General features: G+C 43.5%; 1 protein-coding gene across 1 annotated transcript in view; it reads left to right on the forward strand.

Annotated features, from left to right (window-relative positions):
• Positions 1 to 7,483: 7,483 nt before the first annotated feature.
• The window catches only part of cdh7a (cadherin 7a), a 136,286-nt gene continuing 125,372 nt past the window's right edge, over positions 7,484 to 18,397 (forward strand). Inside the window, exon 1 of the mRNA XM_008280929.1 lies at positions 7,484 to 7,720. Coding sequence (XP_008279151.1) covers positions 7,484 to 7,720 — 237 coding nt within the window. The remainder of the gene's footprint in view (positions 7,721 to 18,397) is intronic.

Raw genomic sequence — 18,397 nt, forward strand, 5'->3', positions numbered from 1 at the left:
ATTATTTTGGTGGAACTTTTTGCACACAAGGAGTTGAGTACCGTCACTCAAAGTACTAAGCAGTCTTTTTGCTTGATCCTAATCTTCTGCGAAACCTTTTTCAGGGTGTAAGTTGCAGGTCCGCAGGTTGCTGTTGCTGATTTTCAGATATTGGAAGAGAAAGCAATGTAAAACTCCCAACAAAAATGGCCGACTTCTACACATTGTCAACACTCGGGGAGTCAGACGACACTGACAGGTGGTGTTGATGAACTTTAATTCTGTGTTTGCATCTATCCGTATAAATCCTAAATGCATCTACAGAGATACTGAACAGTCCAACCAGAAAAACAAAACCCGCTCGTCCTTGGAGGTGATATTTTATTAATGCCCCACGAGCCCCCTTCCGCTGCTTTTCTTGTTAGTCCGCGAACAAAAAGACACATCAAGCGGCGTGTCACTGGGGAGCAGATAACTGTAGGCCAGGTGAGCGGAGGTCAGAGCATCCTGATGGGGTGGTGGTGGTGGTGGTGGTGGTGGATGGAGTGGTAAAAGGGGGGGTGGAGGAGATGTAATGGAGGCATGGCGGTTAAATGCCGGGGCCGGCCGTGGGATCCGGAGGGAGCGGGGATGCGGGCCACATCACCTCAGGCATCTCCTGACCGCGCGTGATTGATGGGGAAGAGCTGACGAGCCAAGCTCCCAATGTCACTCTCCAATTAAATAACTCTCACCGCTGAACTGCTGCACCCCTCCTCCTCCTCCTCCTCCTCCTGCGATAAACCTCCCCCTTCCTCCTCCCTTTCACCTCTTCCTCTGTTATCACACACCCACTCTCCCTCTGCACTCTGTCTCCATACATCCTTTAAGTTCTTATTTAGTCCCCCTTTTTTTTTTTCCCAACCTTAAATTTCCCCATCGTCTTCCACAGCAGCAGATCCTCACCTGCTTATTTCCAACATCACTGTGTAGTTTTGCTAACTGCTCTTCCAGGTATGACAGACAGAGGCTGCTCTTTCTATTAGTTTGGGTCAGTGCTCCCCCTTTTCTAAATGACAGAGCAGAGGGAGACAAAAGGAGCTGCACTATTGTAATGCATTCTGCCTCCATAATGCAAATAGCATAGAAGAAAAAAATACAAAAGGAGATAATCCGTTCGTGACTAATACCCAGGATTGTGTTGAAAATGAAATGCAACGTGAAAACAGGTGTGTATACTTTGGATTTAAAAAAAAAAAGAAAAGTGTAAAGCACCTGCTTCCATTAGCCGGGGAGTATTATATGTTTACTGTCACTAATTAGGGATGTAACTAATAGTTGGTTGGTCTCCAAGGTCTGTGAGCTTAGAGGTGCTGTAGTTTATAGAGAGGCCAGCCTTATGCTGCCTTCTTCTGTCACCACAGGAGCTCAGTGTGCAGCTAATTGGACGAAAAACAAAAAAGTCTGGGAGCACAAATTTGGAACTTCACAAAAAAAAAAGTGGGCATTTAAACATATTTTTTTTAAAAAGTGCTGCAAAACAAAATGACCCAAAATGCGCATTTTTTTTTCCTTATGTGTGTGAGAGTGAAATGCTCTTTTATTCAAACATGCAGGATTTAATTAATTCTCAAGGTGAAGTGGGGGTAATGCTAAAATTCCTCTCATTTCGGTGGAAGGTGTGGAGAATTTTTTTTTTTTTTGGTATTGATTTCCTTTTCACCAACCAAGGCAATCATTTAACAGCACACATGCCATCTGCTGCCAAAAAACTTGGCAGGTTTGAAATTTCGGCTCTTCATCCCCTCTGCCAAAAACGCTGCGTGTGTTTTCTGGCTCCCTCCTCGCCAACTTATTTTAGTCAAACTCTTTCGATAGGCTCCCTTCGCTCCAGTCAGCGAGGATTTGGCTCAGATCAGACGCCGTCTCGTCCGGTGTTTGCGTCTCTCCTCGGTGCCGCTGCTGCTGCTGCTGCTGCGCGTTCCCATGATGCCAATGTAAGAAGAGATATAGATACATACCCCAAACCCTGCAGCTGGGGTTCCCTGCACAGAGGCAGCACTGCGCAGGATAGAGGAGGGAGAGAGAGAGAGAGAGAGAGAGAGGGAGGGAGAACGGGTGAGAGAGAGAGGAGAGAGGAGGAGAGGGAATCAGACTTGCCACATCCCTACCAAGGGTGAGCATTTTTACGCGCGATCCAGCAGCCGATCTCCAGCTCTGTGCCCATCAGGACTAATTTCATCATGAAAACTTTTAAACTCCTTATTCTGACATAAGCTGTTTTACGCGTGGAGAAAGAGGGAGAGGGAGGAAAAAAAGGCTCAACTTTTCCCACCAGACACCATCTGTGGTGGCGGTGAAGTTATTCCATCTTCTCTGGGTGAGTAATTCTAATAGATTTCAAAGAGCGCAGTTGCAATCGGGGTTTTTTTTTTTTTCTCCCCTCTTCCTTTCCCTTCCTCTCCTCTCCTTTCCTCTCCTCTCCATCCCTGCGCTGCGTCTCTCTCTGTTAATTCCTGCTCTACTTAGGTATGCTGTGCATTTTATTTCGCGTGTGTGTGTCCCGTCGCTTATTCTGTAATTAGTATTCCATGGACACAGGTTTCCTGCGGCGGTCGCTCACAGAGATGTTTACTGTCGGCGTTTTTTTTTTTTTCTCCTTCCTTCTCCCCATCGTGCAGCTCCGATCCACATCATGCGCGCATTTCATTTTTTTTTTTTGCCTTCCGTCCTCCTTCCTTCCAAGTTGTGGAGATGTTTAATCGATCTGTTTTAAAGATGCAAGCAGTTTTTTTTATTATTATTTATTTACTGTGAAAACGTGTCATCGATCCGGAACAGGTGCGCCCTGCGAACTTTTTTTTTTTTTTTTTTTTCCCTCCTCCTGCATTGTGCAGGTGTTGACAGTTAATGCGCAATGATTGATACTTAACAGTGGGGTCAAAGCAGCCGGGTCACACGAGTGCACAATTGCTGACCAGGAGAAGGCTACCTGCTGATTTCCACTGCAAAGAGTCCATGTCAGAGAGTCACTCAGTACTGTGAACTGCACAATCTCATTTTTCTTTATCCTGTGAAATGAGAGGAGAAGAAAAAAAAAACACTGCCTGCAGCATGAAACTCAACCTATTTTCAATCAAATTAAGACTTTGTTAAAATTAAAAGATCTGCTCCATTTGAGGCTGAGATGTTTCGAGGAAAATGCATGAAACTAATAGCTGCAGTGGGAATAAGTGGAACCATCCCAGAAATTGGCTGAATGTTCTACTTGTTCAAGGACCAAAAGGAAGGAAAGATGACATTATGGATCAATGCACGATAAAAGGACTCATTGAGATGGATATTTCTTTGGTTATTTTTTTAAACAAAGTGCATCAAATTACTCCTGACTTTGCTGCTTGTGTTTGTGTCCTGCGAGCCACGTAGTCACCACTACGAGTGCAGCAGTGAGTTGTCTTAAAATATCTCCTTATATTATCATGCAGCTGCAAGGAAATAAAGATTTATGATTGTGTGCTTGTACGTGCAGAACTGGAGGTCTCACCTGAGCAACTTTTTAAAAGCATAATCCCAGAAATACTTGCAAGAATCTGCAAGGTAGTTTTTTTTCTTCTTGCTTCCATCACTTGAAAATGAACTACAGTGACTTTTAAAAATCTGCTTTTCTTCAATTTAACATGAATCCACTTGCTTTGCAGTGCTTCGTTCTGCAAGCCTGGCATCGTTTTCACAAGTGATTTTAATTTTAAAACGGAGCTAATTCCTATCTTAAGCACAAGGATCAGATCCATGCATGTGTAAACATCTTTTTTTCTCCCAGAGCGACTTTGGATCATCTAGCAAAGGATGATTGGTGGATTCAGTGAGATGAGATATTAGAAGTCAGTGAGCGGGAAGACCCCCCCTCTCCTACTGTAAGCAGAGGGCTCGGGTTCAAGCTCCTGCATCAGCAACACTCAGGACTGTAAACGTCCTTGAAGAAAGCCCCCAGTAGGTCCACGGTTATTGTCGCTCTGTAGCTGACCCCCGTGCTCCAGTTTCCTCGAGAAGAGACACAAAGAAAGAGGGAAGGTCTCGGTGAAAAATCAATAAACCGCCATGTTATTATTATTTATGTGGAAGCTGCTCATATTCAGGCCTCTTTTTAATGACCACCAGAGCTTCAAATGGCACTAAAACTCAGAAAGAGTCTACAGTCTACACGTTGGTTTCCTTCAGCAAATTGTAGAAAAAATCAACATACTTCTTGCTTACGTGACACAATAATCCGTCTCCATGAAGTGTCCCAAACCCTGATTGACTTAAGTTCGCAGTAGTTGTTGTTGTGAGTTTTTTTTTTTTGGCTCAGGAGCGAAGACGCTGCACATTCACAATGATGGAGGAGAATATGGATCAGAGGAAGCGTGTGATTGGTTACTGAGCGCTGTAGCACTGGTAATCCTGTTGTGAGACTGGCAAATGGGATTAGAACACTGTGTGTAAGAGAAACAGAGCCGAGGGATGACTGGGAGGCTTTACATTCACGGCTTTATCTCACATTTTCACTTAATTTAGGCGTCATCGCTTTGACATCGGCCAACGACGGCTGCGAGGCCCCTCCCTTGTCCGTCCAGCGCGTGGACCTTGAGAGGCTCGTATTGCTGAACCGGCTCAGTCAAAACGCTGATATTGTGTGATTGTATTTGAATACTTGAATGATAAGAGGAAAGAATAGTTTTTTTTCTCTGCAGGGTTGAAAACTTACTGAAGCATTTGGCACCAAAACATTGTAAAAAAAAAGAGGCTTTCAGGCATGATGACCCACCCTGGTTATTCAAGAAAATGCTAAATAACTGACTCTAAATGAAGAGTTTGACATCTGGAAGTTGAAGTGAAACACACAGACGAAGCCAGTTCTTGAGGCTTCATGTTTTTTTCCCTCTTTGGTCACATTAAGGCCTGTTTAACTCCCATCATTCCTACAGATCACAGCTAATTTGACACCTTTACTTGGGATTTTTTTTGGCAAAGTTTTCTGTTCATTGAGTTATTTTTTTTCCCATCTTCCTCCCCCCACCCCATACCACGGCTACGCTACGTTACGCTCGGCTTACTGTCAATCACCTGACTCCGGCTAGAAGCAGAAATGGAAGCCTTCATTAGAAAGTAGTCTCACAAAGCGCTCTTGTCACATCTTTGTTTGCCAGTGGGGCTGTAAATTTCAATCTGACGCTTTAATTTTTAAAATGATAAACAACCATACTTTATTGGACAAAAAAAAAAGAAAAAAAAAAACCCATTGATTTCTCCCCGCTGCATGAATTGCCTAATAATTTAAAATCAACTAGACAGTAAATCAGCAGAAACTCATTAAATAAAAAGCCAATATCTGCTTTATTGAACCCACAACTACATTAGCGTTATCTCCCGTCCGCGTCTCTCCCATCTTCCGTTGGTGTCCGGGCTTTAGTGAAATGAGAGGCATTAACTTGGCCGCTTGGCTCAAACTGACCCTGTGCCCATCTCCTCTCCCACAATACCACCGCTGCAACCTGCCTTCACAACTCGTGCTGCCCTGCAGCCAGATCTGCTCTACTTTCCACCTCTACCATTAAATTGTCATGTAGAGGCTGTGACTTTGAATCTCTGTGTTAATGTGTGTTTGTGTATTGCAGCCTGAGTGTCTTTTTTTTTAGTTTATAATAAAAGCACAGGAAGATCAGGGTGCTATTATAGCTTTATGGCTTTTTTGGATAAACTTGTGCCCTGTAGTGGTTTGCAAAAAAATCCTGCATCCTTCCATAAACAAAGCAGGTTAAAAATAAATCACCAGGACGCCTCTCTCACAAACATCGAGGTGTCTGCCGAGGTGACAGTCATCCCGTTGTGATTTGTTTCTGTATTAATTATTAGCGCCGGCTAATGACTTTGCTGCGGCGAAGTACAACAAATCACTTCCACAGGATGTGTGGTGTGCTGTTTTTATTTTGCTGGGGGGGTTTGGTGGTGGTGGTGGTGGTGGTGGGGAACAGAGAGGAAGTAAAGTGAGAAGTGGAGAATCTGTGTGGGAAGAAAGAGGTCACTGTATGCCAAAGCAATTACCTTCCTCATCCAGGGCCCTGCCAATACCCGGCGTAGAGGAGAGAGAAAGAGAGGTCAGCGAGGAAATAAATATATGTGTGGTCAAACGCTCAGTTTTTCTGAACGTCTGCTTTTCAGAACACCTCCTGAAGTTTAAAGCGTCTGAGCCCTACCTGAAGACGATGCATACATTTCGCCAGCGAGCTCCTTATTGAGGGAATTTGCCGAAGTCATTGTGAGGTGTCGGATTGGACTGATAATAGCGGCAATATTTTGAAGTTTATGTAATTGCTCGACTACTCAGGACTGTCAGGATGTGTTGTGACATGAAGAACATTATCTGTCAGGAGCTGATGCTTTTCTTCGCCGTGACAAGTCTTCATGTTCCTGGCATCTTGGGGGATCTGTCACAGCGCGACGACGCCAGGCAGACAGATCCCACCCCACCCCCACCCCCCTTTTGCATGTGTTTGGGCCGGGGCAACAGACTGCTCGGTGGTAGAGGTCAGGAGCGCCCGGGCCATCGCCGTGCTGACAGCTCAGATTTATTTTTAATCCCCGTGATGAGAGCCCGCCACACAGATCATGTGGCTTGTTAGCGTCGGAGAGCTCCTCCACCATTACGCCGCGATCTTATACAAAGAAAATGCGACAAAATAACGACCTTGGCGAGGTAAAGCCCAGATAATTGAGAGCCAGCTGAATGGCGTTTGATTGTTATTCTGCGCAGCCACTGTTGTTTCATTCACTGTGAAATCTCTTTGCTCGCATGCACTGAGAAGCCGGGTCATATTTTTGTTACCCCCCTCCTTCCTCCTCCCATCTTACTCTTATTAACATCTGACCTCACCCTCTGTTCTCCTTTGGCGTGCACGTTAGGTGAGAGTGTGCACGTGAAGGGCGTTTTGTTGATTGTATTTACTGTCTATTCATTTTTGACCAATTTCTTCCTGATTGGTGAAAAATGTCATTATCATTGCATCAGCAGCCACATTACTTGCTGTCTAAAGTGACTGCGGTCACAGAGGCAATTTTGCTGACGGTCCTTTCTCTCTTCTCTCCTCTATGTCTTTGTCTCTCTCTTTTTTTCCCTCTCTCTCTCTTCTGATAGGTGCCAATTATAAAGGCCCCCGTGCTGAAGCCTCCCCGGTCGCCGGTGACCCTGTTAGCCAGCTTTAATGTCAACTCTCTGGCTCCAAAGTGGAGGGAATTACCCCACTTTTAGTCTGCAATCAGGGAAAAAAGAAGAGCAACACGGCAAAATGCAGAGCTTGACTCTGTTTCAACCCATGCGCTCTCTTCCGGCTCCGACTGCTCTTGTTTTCTGGTGAAACACAGGGTCAGGACTGTGCGGATAAAACCCCGAGGGTTTTGACATTTCAGGTCTTCTGTCTTTTTGAGTTTTTAATTTTTTTTTTTTTTTGGCTCCTCTTCTGGCCTCGGTGCATTTTGGAGAGGGGCCCAAATGATGGGGTGGTGTTGCTCAGGCATATGCAGAACCCTGGCTTTCCTGGCGCTCCTGTTTCCCCCGTGGGAGAGGGGCTGCTGGGGGCTGAATCCCAGCTCTGGGGATCTGGAGAAGTCCCCTCACTCTGAGCCAGACCCCTGGGAGGTCCTGCACAGACACAAACGCAGCTGGGTATGGAACCAGTTCTTCGTATTGGAGGAGTACACGGGGAACGAACCGCTCTACGTTGGCAAGGTAAGCGATGTGTTGTTACGAGGCAAATGAAACAACAATGTCAAATCTGTCTCTGGCTTCGGAAAAAAATAGGAAAAACCGATTCCCACAGCTTCGCAAACCCACTTTTTGTTGTGCACCTGTACAGTAATACACATATCAATAACCTCTTACCATAATGACCTGAGAAATCTGGGACACAGTTGTACATATTCCCATTGTCCTACATACAAACGTTAAACAAATGAAAAGACAAAACGCAGACGGTGTGGGAAGGCATTCTGCATTTTCTTCCAGCCAGGTTGAAGTATGTGCTCGCTAGAAATGCCCACTTTTAGTTTAGAGATCGTCGCAACGATGTGACAAGGTAATTTGCATTATAATCAGCTCCCAGAAAAGGTATATATTACTCAAATGTGTCTTTGTACAGTAGGTGTTCTGCCAAGGTACAAGCAGATAGATCAAAGTAATGCCTGTTTTGGCAGGTAAATAAGTATGAAACCCTCCCGATGACATTTAAAGCAAGGCACAAATGGCATAGTTAACGTGAGGGTACACTGACAAAGTGATTAATCATGCTTTTATGAGATATGGCTACGCTGCACTTCTATTACGGATCGCATTTCCTCAGGTAAATAGCAGGAGTGGGAGAATCATATAGATACCTCATTTAAACCTGGATCATGTGGTGGTAAAATGCTCAGCTACGAATAAAAATTACATTTAAGAGTAAAATGCAAATACAGGATAGGACATTTGAAGCATGTAAATGGAGCACAAGACACTGAACTGTAGTTGCAAAGAGATTAAGAGCATCCAGTGGTATTTATATAGTTACTAAATGCTTCAGAAGGTTCTCTAAGGCTTGATTCAAGCCGAACAATACACTCTGCTGGGCATCAGTCATGGATCATAAGAGAAGCCATAATTGTTGTCGTTAATAAACACTTAAAACGTGTTTAAGGATTAAGGGTGAGCTTTCAAATGCCTTTAAGTTTGTTTACATTGTCGTACGTTGCTTATTTCTTCCTATGAGGACAACTTTCTAAGTGGTGAGGAAGAGGAGGTTTATGTGGCACACTGTAGTTTCCCTTTTAAAGGTGGAATCTACAGAAAGATGGTGGAAAGATTGGTGATATTTACCTTGTTGGCATATCTAAATTTGCCATATTTCCTTCCCCACCCTGTCCTTTGCACACAGGACAAACTGGATTAGTGTTGTCTGGATCGGTCCGAGCCACTTTGTTCGCCATTTACTAAGCACACATACAGAACACCTAGAATTATTCACAGAAAACTGAAAAAATGTGTTAAATGCAGTGGAGAAGAAGCACCAGCCAGCCAGCACAGACCCGAAATAGTCAAGTTGTATGCAAATATTGGATGGCAGTCGCTATAGCTGCCAAATGAATACTAGAAAACATACAATAGTTCTGCTGGAGTGGAAAGCATCACTCTAATAAAACACAAGTAGCTGAAAACTGCAATGCAACATAACTCTAATTAAGATCCACACCTATTTTATAAAGAACAAAATCAAATAGTTTTGCAGTTGAAGCCACAGTGTGCAGCAGCTTTCAGCACCGCCGTATAAACGGACAGCTCCTGCTGGAAAGGGGCCCTCGCATGTGCAGCTCGAGCCAGATGGGTCTTGGATTGGTCTCTAGATCCCTGTTATCTTGGAGAATTTTCTGGTCTTATTATTAAATTAGTTTTCATCTTTCCGCTCATCTGCGGGATAATCATTCTCATCTGCATGTATTTGCTGGGTCTGCTCTCGCAAGCCCATTTTCTTGCTGTCTCTGAACTGGATTAGCGTCTCCAGCTGGAATTAGGATACATTTGACTGTCCCATTGTTTTCCTCCCATTTTTTTTTTTTTTTCCCTTTCTTTGCCAGAGGGATGCTGGAGGAAGGCATCTAAATCAAAATGAGCATATTTGTGACACTGCCGGAGTTCGGCTAAAGGTCATTTCTTGTCCGAGCGTCCGCGGTAATCTAAAAGAGCGCCTTGTCTGATCTGTGCGTCCCCAGATATCTGTTATATCTGACTACTGCGGAGAGCGTTTTTTTTTTTTTTCTTTCGCTCGTGAACATCTGTACTGGGTTGTGTGATTCAGTTGTTTTGTCCTTGCCCTGCGTTGCCCATTTTGGAAGTTAAGAAAAAAAAAAAGGCCACAGAACTGCAGTCAGGAATTTCGAGTGCCTCTTTTCTTTTACACATGCTTGTGTCTGATTGCTTTTCTTGTTAGTAAATCCCAAAGGACGTGAACAGGCTGATTACTTATTCATAGATGTGTAGAGATCTGCTTATCCACATGGAATATACACAAACTCATTTGCGAGGGCCCTTTCTAAGAGGTTGCCTTTTTTTTTTTCTTTTTCCCCATAAATGTATTGATTGATCTTTTAGTTTTTCTTTTTTTTTTTTCTGCGTAGCTTCGCCAGGCTCGGGCGAAGACGACATGGCAGCAGGCGTGTAAAAAAGTCAGCCCGGCTACATCTTTACATCTGACCTCGTGCCCCGGCTCAATCTAACCCCTTTCAGAATTGTAAAAGATCAGATTCATTTAGTCCCCCGCGGGCAGAGCAGGCTGCCCGGGAGCTCGGGAGGCTGTCACATTATTTGTTCCCTTAGATCATAGTTGTCACATAGTGTGCGTTTGTTTGGTATCACAAGGGCACGCCGCTGCTGTAAAAAGTCTGGGCGGGACACCCTGACCTCGTGACTCAGCGTGAGCGACATGGAAGGTCCTGCCGTGTCAAGAAAATGACCTTCCTAGAAATGAATTCTTCTTTGAAAAAAAAAAAAAAACAACAAACCTGATGCAGGCGAAGCTCCACACGCGGCTCTTACGTTTTCAGCAGGTTATAGGCAAAAAAAAAAATAGCAGACTGACATGACCAGTAATTGCTTTTGTCAGATGTATCCGGGTATCTAATATGACAAACAATGGGGGCCTGTGTGTCCAAACAATGGCACGGCGGCTGCACAATTTGGTCATTTGTTTGGCTGGAAGCAAAGGGAAATATGATACAGTCGGTTGGGAAATGGGAAGTCATCACTTTGGCCTGGCTGCTCCCTTTGCATCTGCAGTCTGCTTGGCTTTAATGCATTCTGTCAGATTCTGAATTTCACAACCAAATGTCTCATTATGCCTTGGCACTCAGCCCCGGGTAAGTGTACTGGCCTGGAATCAGCTGCAGTCACATCAAGCCGGTGGAAACATACATTAAAGAAACCTCAAACTACACACAGGCCTCCACCGCAAATTGGTGACGCACATATTTAAACAAGCCAAAACGGCGGAGCAAGTCATCCACTTAGCAAACACTTACTGCTAGACATGATGTGATTAACGTTTTCTGCGGGGGCATTCATGTGACTGAAATATTTTTTTTGCAAGTGTCGAAACGTACCAGTCGGCGGCGGCGGCGGCTGCTGAACGAGCGATGTCGGAAGCGTTGCAATTTTTTGTTCCGCTTGGATGTTTAGATCTTTGTTTTGTTAATGCGTCGACTCTCCTTGCTTTGCCCTTTTTGTAAAAACCACTCCTACAAGCTTTTTTTTTTTTTCTCCTTCCATATCTGTTTATGTTCAAGTGACTGGAGAGAATTCGCAGCCTTTGAGTCAGAGTGTTGCTTCGCATCACGGGAAGTACAAGCGCACAGACTCAGCCCTTATGCTGAATCTCACTTATTTATAGAGATGTCTTCAAAATTGGCAGTCTGACTAACCATCCGCGTAATGGATGGACTTATTTCACCTTATAATTCAAGCTGCAATCAGGCGGCATTAGCCCGGACTCTCCTGCTATGCTCACGAAAACATGACTTCCTGTGCAAATAAAAGAACCCGAGAAACCATCTCCTGATGGAAGCATCTCTTGTATGTGAGCAACAAGCTCAACGGGGAGTTTTTTCTTTATTCCTACTCCACAAGTGCGAGCACCAGCACTTTAAATGTTATTTTTATGCATCATGAGCGGTTTCTGACCCAGTAGCGAGAACCTGGTGTTGTAATTGACAGTAATTCAGTTTAATAATCAAACAATATGCATCAAGGGCAGCAGGGATACTCCCACAGATAATTACACCGGAGTGAACATAACATGTTACCGTGCAGGCTCCTTCATTAGCATTCCGTGTGACGTTCACTGTCAAATGGGTTAGAATCATAGAGCACAGGGTGCTACTGCAAAGGTCAGTCTCAATAGCATCTACTCTGGCTCGCTGGTGCCGCAAACACATCGGCGCAGCTGGGGAGCGGCGAGAGCAGCATGTTGAGCCGGAGAGGAGGGTGATTGGAGCTGACAGAGGAGGAGAAAGAGAGGAGAGGGGGGGGACATTGAACGCACCGCACCCAGGGACGGGAGCTGGCATAGTGGGGGAGTTCATGAGGCATCCTGGGGGCCTGTGGGATGGTGGGAAAGCCTTTATCTGAGCCAGGGAATCAAAGGGGATAAAAACGGCAGCGCAAACGAGACGAGAGGGTCGTTATCAGCGGGGTGGGGGAAAGGACAGGAGAAGGAACGTTGTTTACACTTCTCGCTCACAAATAGGGGCTGGAGTCGACGGCGGGGCAATTTTTAGACCGGTGAAGTTCAGGTCCACAAGGAGGTCAGGACAAAGTCAAGGCAGCGGAGTTTAAACAGAGACTGATTCGAGACCAAAACGCGTTTCTCCCTTCAACTAATAAGGTCACAACTACACAAAAACATCCACTAATAGCTCTGTTTTGTTTGATATTTGATCATATTTTACAATAAACTAAGTTGACTTTAATGAACTCTAATCGGTGTTTGTTATGCGAGCGACAAGGCAGGAATCCATTCTAGCATGTAAACAAAACCAAACAAGACATTTTAACATTCAACTCGCTGAACTCCAGAACCTGCCGGTGGTTTTAAAAGGCATGTTTTTGTTAAACAAATCCCCTAAACTGCATTTTTATTGTATTTATCAGAACAACAAACTTTAAAAACAGATTCAGATTGTCAGATTTGTAACTTTTTGATGCTTCTGATGCGCGACTTGCGGTTTCGTGACGACATTTAACCAAATGTGAGCTCAGGATTGTGATATTTNCGGATCGTTGGATTCCCCCACCTGCCAAATCCCAATGAATAAACCATTTGATAGTTACCTAAAAGTTATGGGTAAGCAGTTAAAGTAGTTAGCTAAAAATAAATCATTTAAATTAATAATTTTATTAACTAAAAGTTACGAATAAACTGGCCAAACAGTTGGCTACCTGATATTGTTTAAGTGTAGCATACGGGAACAGCATAGTTGAATAATATAAGTTATAAAAGTATTGGCTATGCAGCTAAAGTCATCAGCTAGAAGTAAACGTTTGAAATTTTAGTTAATGGCGAATTGGTTTGTTAGCCAAATGTATCCTAATGGAAAAACTAGAACAGATAAAACAAACAGTGCAGTGGAAACGTTATAGCTGAAAGTATAAATTGTTGGTAAACAGCTAAACTGTTGAAAAAAAACAAATGAATGTAAATGATTAAAACTGTTCACTAAAAGTAATGAGTAAACTGGTCAAACAGTTAGCTACCTCATATCGTTTAAGTATGGCTTGATACAAATAACATTTTTAGCTAAAAGTAGTAGCTACACTGCTGAAAGTGTTAGTTAAAAGTAAAAGTTTGAAAATTTTAACCAAAAGTAAATTAATCAGCATTTTAAATAACTAGCTTCATGTCACGGCTAAATGGTTTGAGCCCTAATGGATAAACTGCTAAAGCTAACAGCTAGCTAGCAGAAAGTAGTTGAAAGTGAAACTGCTGGAAAAATGATCAAATCAAAAATAAATAGTGACAGTAATAATTGAAGGAGTTTATAAACAACTAAACAGTCAAAACAGATAAGTTTAAATGATTGGAATTGTTACCTAAAAGAAATGAATAAACTGTTCAAATAGTTAGCTAAAAGTAATGCTGAAATAGCTAATAGTAGCCTAACTGATAACAGTCTAATGGATAAAGAAATGAGTGTATGGTTCAATAAATTAGCTTAATTATTGGCTAGGCCTTAACAGGCACAGCAGTTGGTTATGTGCTGGAAAAATAGGCAAAAATAGTAAAATAGATAGCTAAATGTCGTGGTTAAACACACAGTCATGGCTAAACTTATGAAATAGTTGTCGAAATGATTAGCAGTCAATCCGTATGGTGGTTGGGAAAATATAAACTGGACCAAACAACTGTAACAATTCACAGTATCTGTGTTTGTATAGCGAACAGTGATAATAAAAATGCTGTTTAAAATCAATTCATTTGAACACATTTAAACATGATGGGTGGTCTCACATAGTCAGACGTATCTCTACAACACTAGACAATGGCCTGACTGCACCTCATCATCATGCTGCTACAGAAGGGGAAATAACACTCAGGCTTGTTTGTACAACTTTAAACCAAACATTAATTAAACCCATGCAAAAATAGTGACCAGGGGATTATTTTGGTGGAACTTTTTGCACACAAGGAGGTGAGTACCGTCACTTAAAGTACCAAGCAGTCTTTTTGCATGATCCTAATCTTCTGCGAAACCTTTTTCAGGGTGTAAGTTGCAGGTCCGCAGGTTGCTGTTGCTGATTTTCAGATATTGGAAGAGAAAGCAATGTAAAACTCCCAACAAAAATGGCCGACTTCTACACATTGTCAACACTCGGGGAGTCAGACGACACTGACAGGTGGTGTTGATGAACTTTAATTCTGTGTTTGCATCTATCCGTATAAATCCTAAATGCATCTACAGAGATACTGAACAGTCCAACCAGAAAAACAAAACCCGCTCGTCCTTGGAGGTGATATTTTATTAATGCCCCACGAGCCCCCTTCCGCTGCTTTTCTTGTTAGTCCGCGAACAAAAAGACACATCAAGCGGCGTGTCACTGGGGAGCAGATAACTGTAGGCCAGGTGAGCGGAGGTCAGAGCATCCTGATGGGGTGGTGGTGGTGGTGGTGGTGGTGGATGGAGTGGTAAAAGGGGGGGTGGAGGAGATGTAATGGAGGCATGGCGGTTAAATGCCGGGGCCGGCCGTGGGATCCGGAGGGAGCGGGGATGCGGGCCACATCACCTCAGGCATCTCCTGACCGCGCGTGATTGATGGGGAAGAGCTGACGAGCCAAGCTCCCAATGTCACTCTCCAATTAAATAACTCTCACCGCTGAACTGCTGCACCCCTCCTCCTCCTCCTCCTCCTCCTGCGATAAACCTCCCCCTTCCTCCTCCCTTTCACCTCTTCCTCTGTTATCACACACCCACTCTCCCTCTGCACTCTGTCTCCATACATCCTTTAAGTTCTTATTTAGTCCCCCTTTTTTTTTTTCCCAACCTTAAATTTCCCCATCGTCTTCCACAGCAGCAGATCCTCACCTGCTTATTTCCAACATCACTGTGTAGTTTTGCTAACTGCTCTTCCAGGTATGACAGACAGAGGCTGCTCTTTCTATTAGTTTGGGTCAGTGCTCCCCCTTTTCTAAATGACAGAGCAGAGGGAGACAAAAGGAGCTGCACTATTGTAATGCATTCTGCCTCCATAATGCAAATAGCATAGAAGAAAAAAATACAAAAGGAGATAATCCGTTCGTGACTAATACCCAGGATTGTGTTGAAAATGAAATGCAACGTGAAAACAGGTGTGTATACTTTGGATTTAAAAAAAAAAAGAAAAGTGTAAAGCACCTGCTTCCATTAGCCGGGGAGTATTATATGTTTACTGTCACTAATTAGGGATGTAACTAATAGTTGGTTGGTCTCCAAGGTCTGTGAGCTTAGAGGTGCTGTAGTTTATAGAGAGGCCAGCCTTATGCTGCCTTCTTCTGTCACCACAGGAGCTCAGTGTGCAGCTAATTGGACGAAAAACAAAAAAGTCTGGGAGCACAAATTTGGAACTTCACAAAAAAAAAAGTGGGCATTTAAACATATTTTTTTTAAAAAGTGCTGCAAAACAAAATGACCCAAAATGCGCATTTTTTTTTCCTTATGTGTGTGAGAGTGAAATGCTCTTTTATTCAAACATGCAGGATTTAATTAATTCTCAAGGTGAAGTGGGGGTAATGCTAAAATTCCTCTCATTTCGGTGGAAGGTGTGGAGAATTTTTTTTTGGTATTGATTTCCTTTTCACCAACCAAGGCAATCATTTAACAGCACACATGCCATCTGCTGCCAAAAAACTTGGCAGGTTTGAAATTTCGGCTCTTCATCCCCTCTGCCAAAAACGCTGCGTGTGTTTTCTGGCTCCCTCCTCGCCAACTTATTTTAGTCAAACTCTTTCGATAGGCTCCCTTCGCTCCAGTCAGCGAGGATTTGGCTCAGATCAGACGCCGTCTCGTCCGGTGTTTGCGTCTCTCCTCGGTGCCGCTGCTGCTGCTGCTGCTGCGCGTTCCCATGATGCCAATGTAAGAAGAGATATAGATACATACCCCAAACCCTGCAGCTGGGGTTCCCTGCACAGAGGCAGCACTGCGCAGGATAGAGGAGGGAGAGAGAGAGAGAGAGAGAGAGAGGGAGGGAGAACGGGTGAGAGAGAGAGGAGAGAGGAGGAGAGGGAATCAGACTTGCCACATCCCTACCAAGGGTGAGCATTTTTACGCGCGATCCAGCAGCCGATCTCCAGCTCTGTGCCCATCAGGACTAATTTCATCATGAAAACTTTTAAACTCCTTATTCTGACATAAGCTGTTTTACGCGTGGAGAAAGAGGGAGAGGGAGGAAAAAAAGGCTCAACTTTTCCCACCAGACACCATCTGTGGTGGCGGTGAAGTTATTCCATCTTCTCTGGGTGAGTAATTCTAATAGATTTCAAAGAGCGCAGTTGCAATCGGGGTTTTTTTTTTTTTCTCCCCTCTTCCTTTCCCTTCCTCTCCTCTCCTTTCCTCTCCTCTCCATCCCTGCGCTGCGTCTCTCTCTGTTAATTCCTGCTCTACTTAGGTATGCTGTGCATTTTATTTCGCGTGTGTGTGTCCCGTCGCTTATTCTGTAATTAGTATTCCATGGACACAGGTTTCCTGCGGCGGTCGCTCACAGAGATGTTTACTGTCGGCGTTTTTTTTTTTTTCTCCTTCCTTCTCCCCATCGTGCAGCTCCGATCCACATCATGCGCGCATTTCATTTTTTTTTTTTGCCTTCCGTCCTCCTTCCTTCCAAGTTGTGGAGATGTTTAATCGATCTGTTTTAAAGATGCAAGCAGTTTTTTTTATTATTATTTATTTACTGTGAAAACGTGTCATCGATCCGGAACAGGTGCGCCCTGCGAACTTTTTTTTTTTTTTTTTTTTCCCTCCTCCTGCATTGTGCAGGTGTTGACAGTTAATGCGCAATGATTGATACTTAACAGTGGGGTCAAAGCAGCCGGGTCACACGAGTGCACAATTGCTGACCAGGAGAAGGCTACCTGCTGATTTCCACTGCAAAGAGTCCATGTCAGAGAGTCACTCAGTACTGTGAACTGCACAATCTCATTTTTCTTTATCCTGTGAAATGAGAGGAGGAAAAAAAAAAAAAAAACACTGCCTGCAGCATGAAACTCAACCTATTTTCAATCAAATTAAGACTTTGTTAAAATTAAAAGATCTGCTCCATTTGAGGCTGAGATGTTTCGAGGAAAATGCATGAAACTAATAGCTGCAGTGGGAATAAGTGGAACCATCCCAGAAATTGGCTGAATGTTCGACTTGTTTAAGGACCAAAAGGAAAGAAAGATGACATTATGGATCAATGCACGATAAAAGGACTCATTGAGATGGATATTTCTTTGGTTATTTTTTTAAACAAAGTGCATCAAATTATTCCTGACTTTGCTGCTTGTGTTTGTGTCCTGCGAGCCACGTAGTCACCACTACGAGTGCAGCAGTGAGTTGTCTTAAAATATCTCCTTATATTATCATGCAGCTGCAAGGAAATAAAGATTTATGATTGTGTGCTTGTACGTGCAGAACTGGAGGTCTCACCTGAGCAACTTTTTAAAAGCATAATCCCAGAAATACTTGCAAGAATCTGCAAGGTAGTTTTTTTTCTTCTTGCTTCCATCACTTGAAAATGAACTACAGTGACTTTTAAAAATCTGCTTTTCTTCAATTTAACATGAATCCACTTGCTTTGCAGTGCTTCGTTCTGCAAGCCTGGCATCGTTTTCACAAGTGATTTTAATTTTAAAACGGAGCTAATTCCTATCTTAAGCACAAGGATCAGATCCATGCATGTGTAAACATCTTTTTTTCTCCCAGAGCGACTTTGGATCATCTAGCAAAGGATGATTGGTGGATTCAGTGAGATGAGATATTAGAAGTCAGTGAGCGGGAAGACCCCCCCTCTCCTACTGTAAGCAGAGGGCTCGGGTTCAAGCTCCTGCATCAGCAACACTCAGGACTGTAAACGTCCTTGAAGAAAGCCCCCAGTAGGTCCACGGTTATTGTCGCTCTGTAGCTGACCCCCGTGCTCCAGTTTCCTTGAGAAGAGACACAAACAAAGAGGGAAGGTCTCGGAGAAAAATCAATAAACCGCCATGTTATTATTATTTATGTGGAAGCTGCTCATATTCAGGCCTCTTTTTAATGACCACCAGAGCTTCAAATGGCACTAAAACTCAGAAAGAGTCTACAGTCTACACGTTGGTTTCCTTCAGCAAATTGTAGAAAAAAAATCAACATACTTCTTGCTTACGTGACACAATAATCC

Source organism: Stegastes partitus, unplaced genomic scaffold (genome assembly GCF_000690725.1).
Source record: "Stegastes partitus isolate 25-593 unplaced genomic scaffold, Stegastes_partitus-1.0.2 Scaffold214, whole genome shotgun sequence".
Lineage (NCBI taxonomy): Eukaryota > Metazoa > Chordata > Actinopteri > Pomacentridae > Stegastes > Stegastes partitus.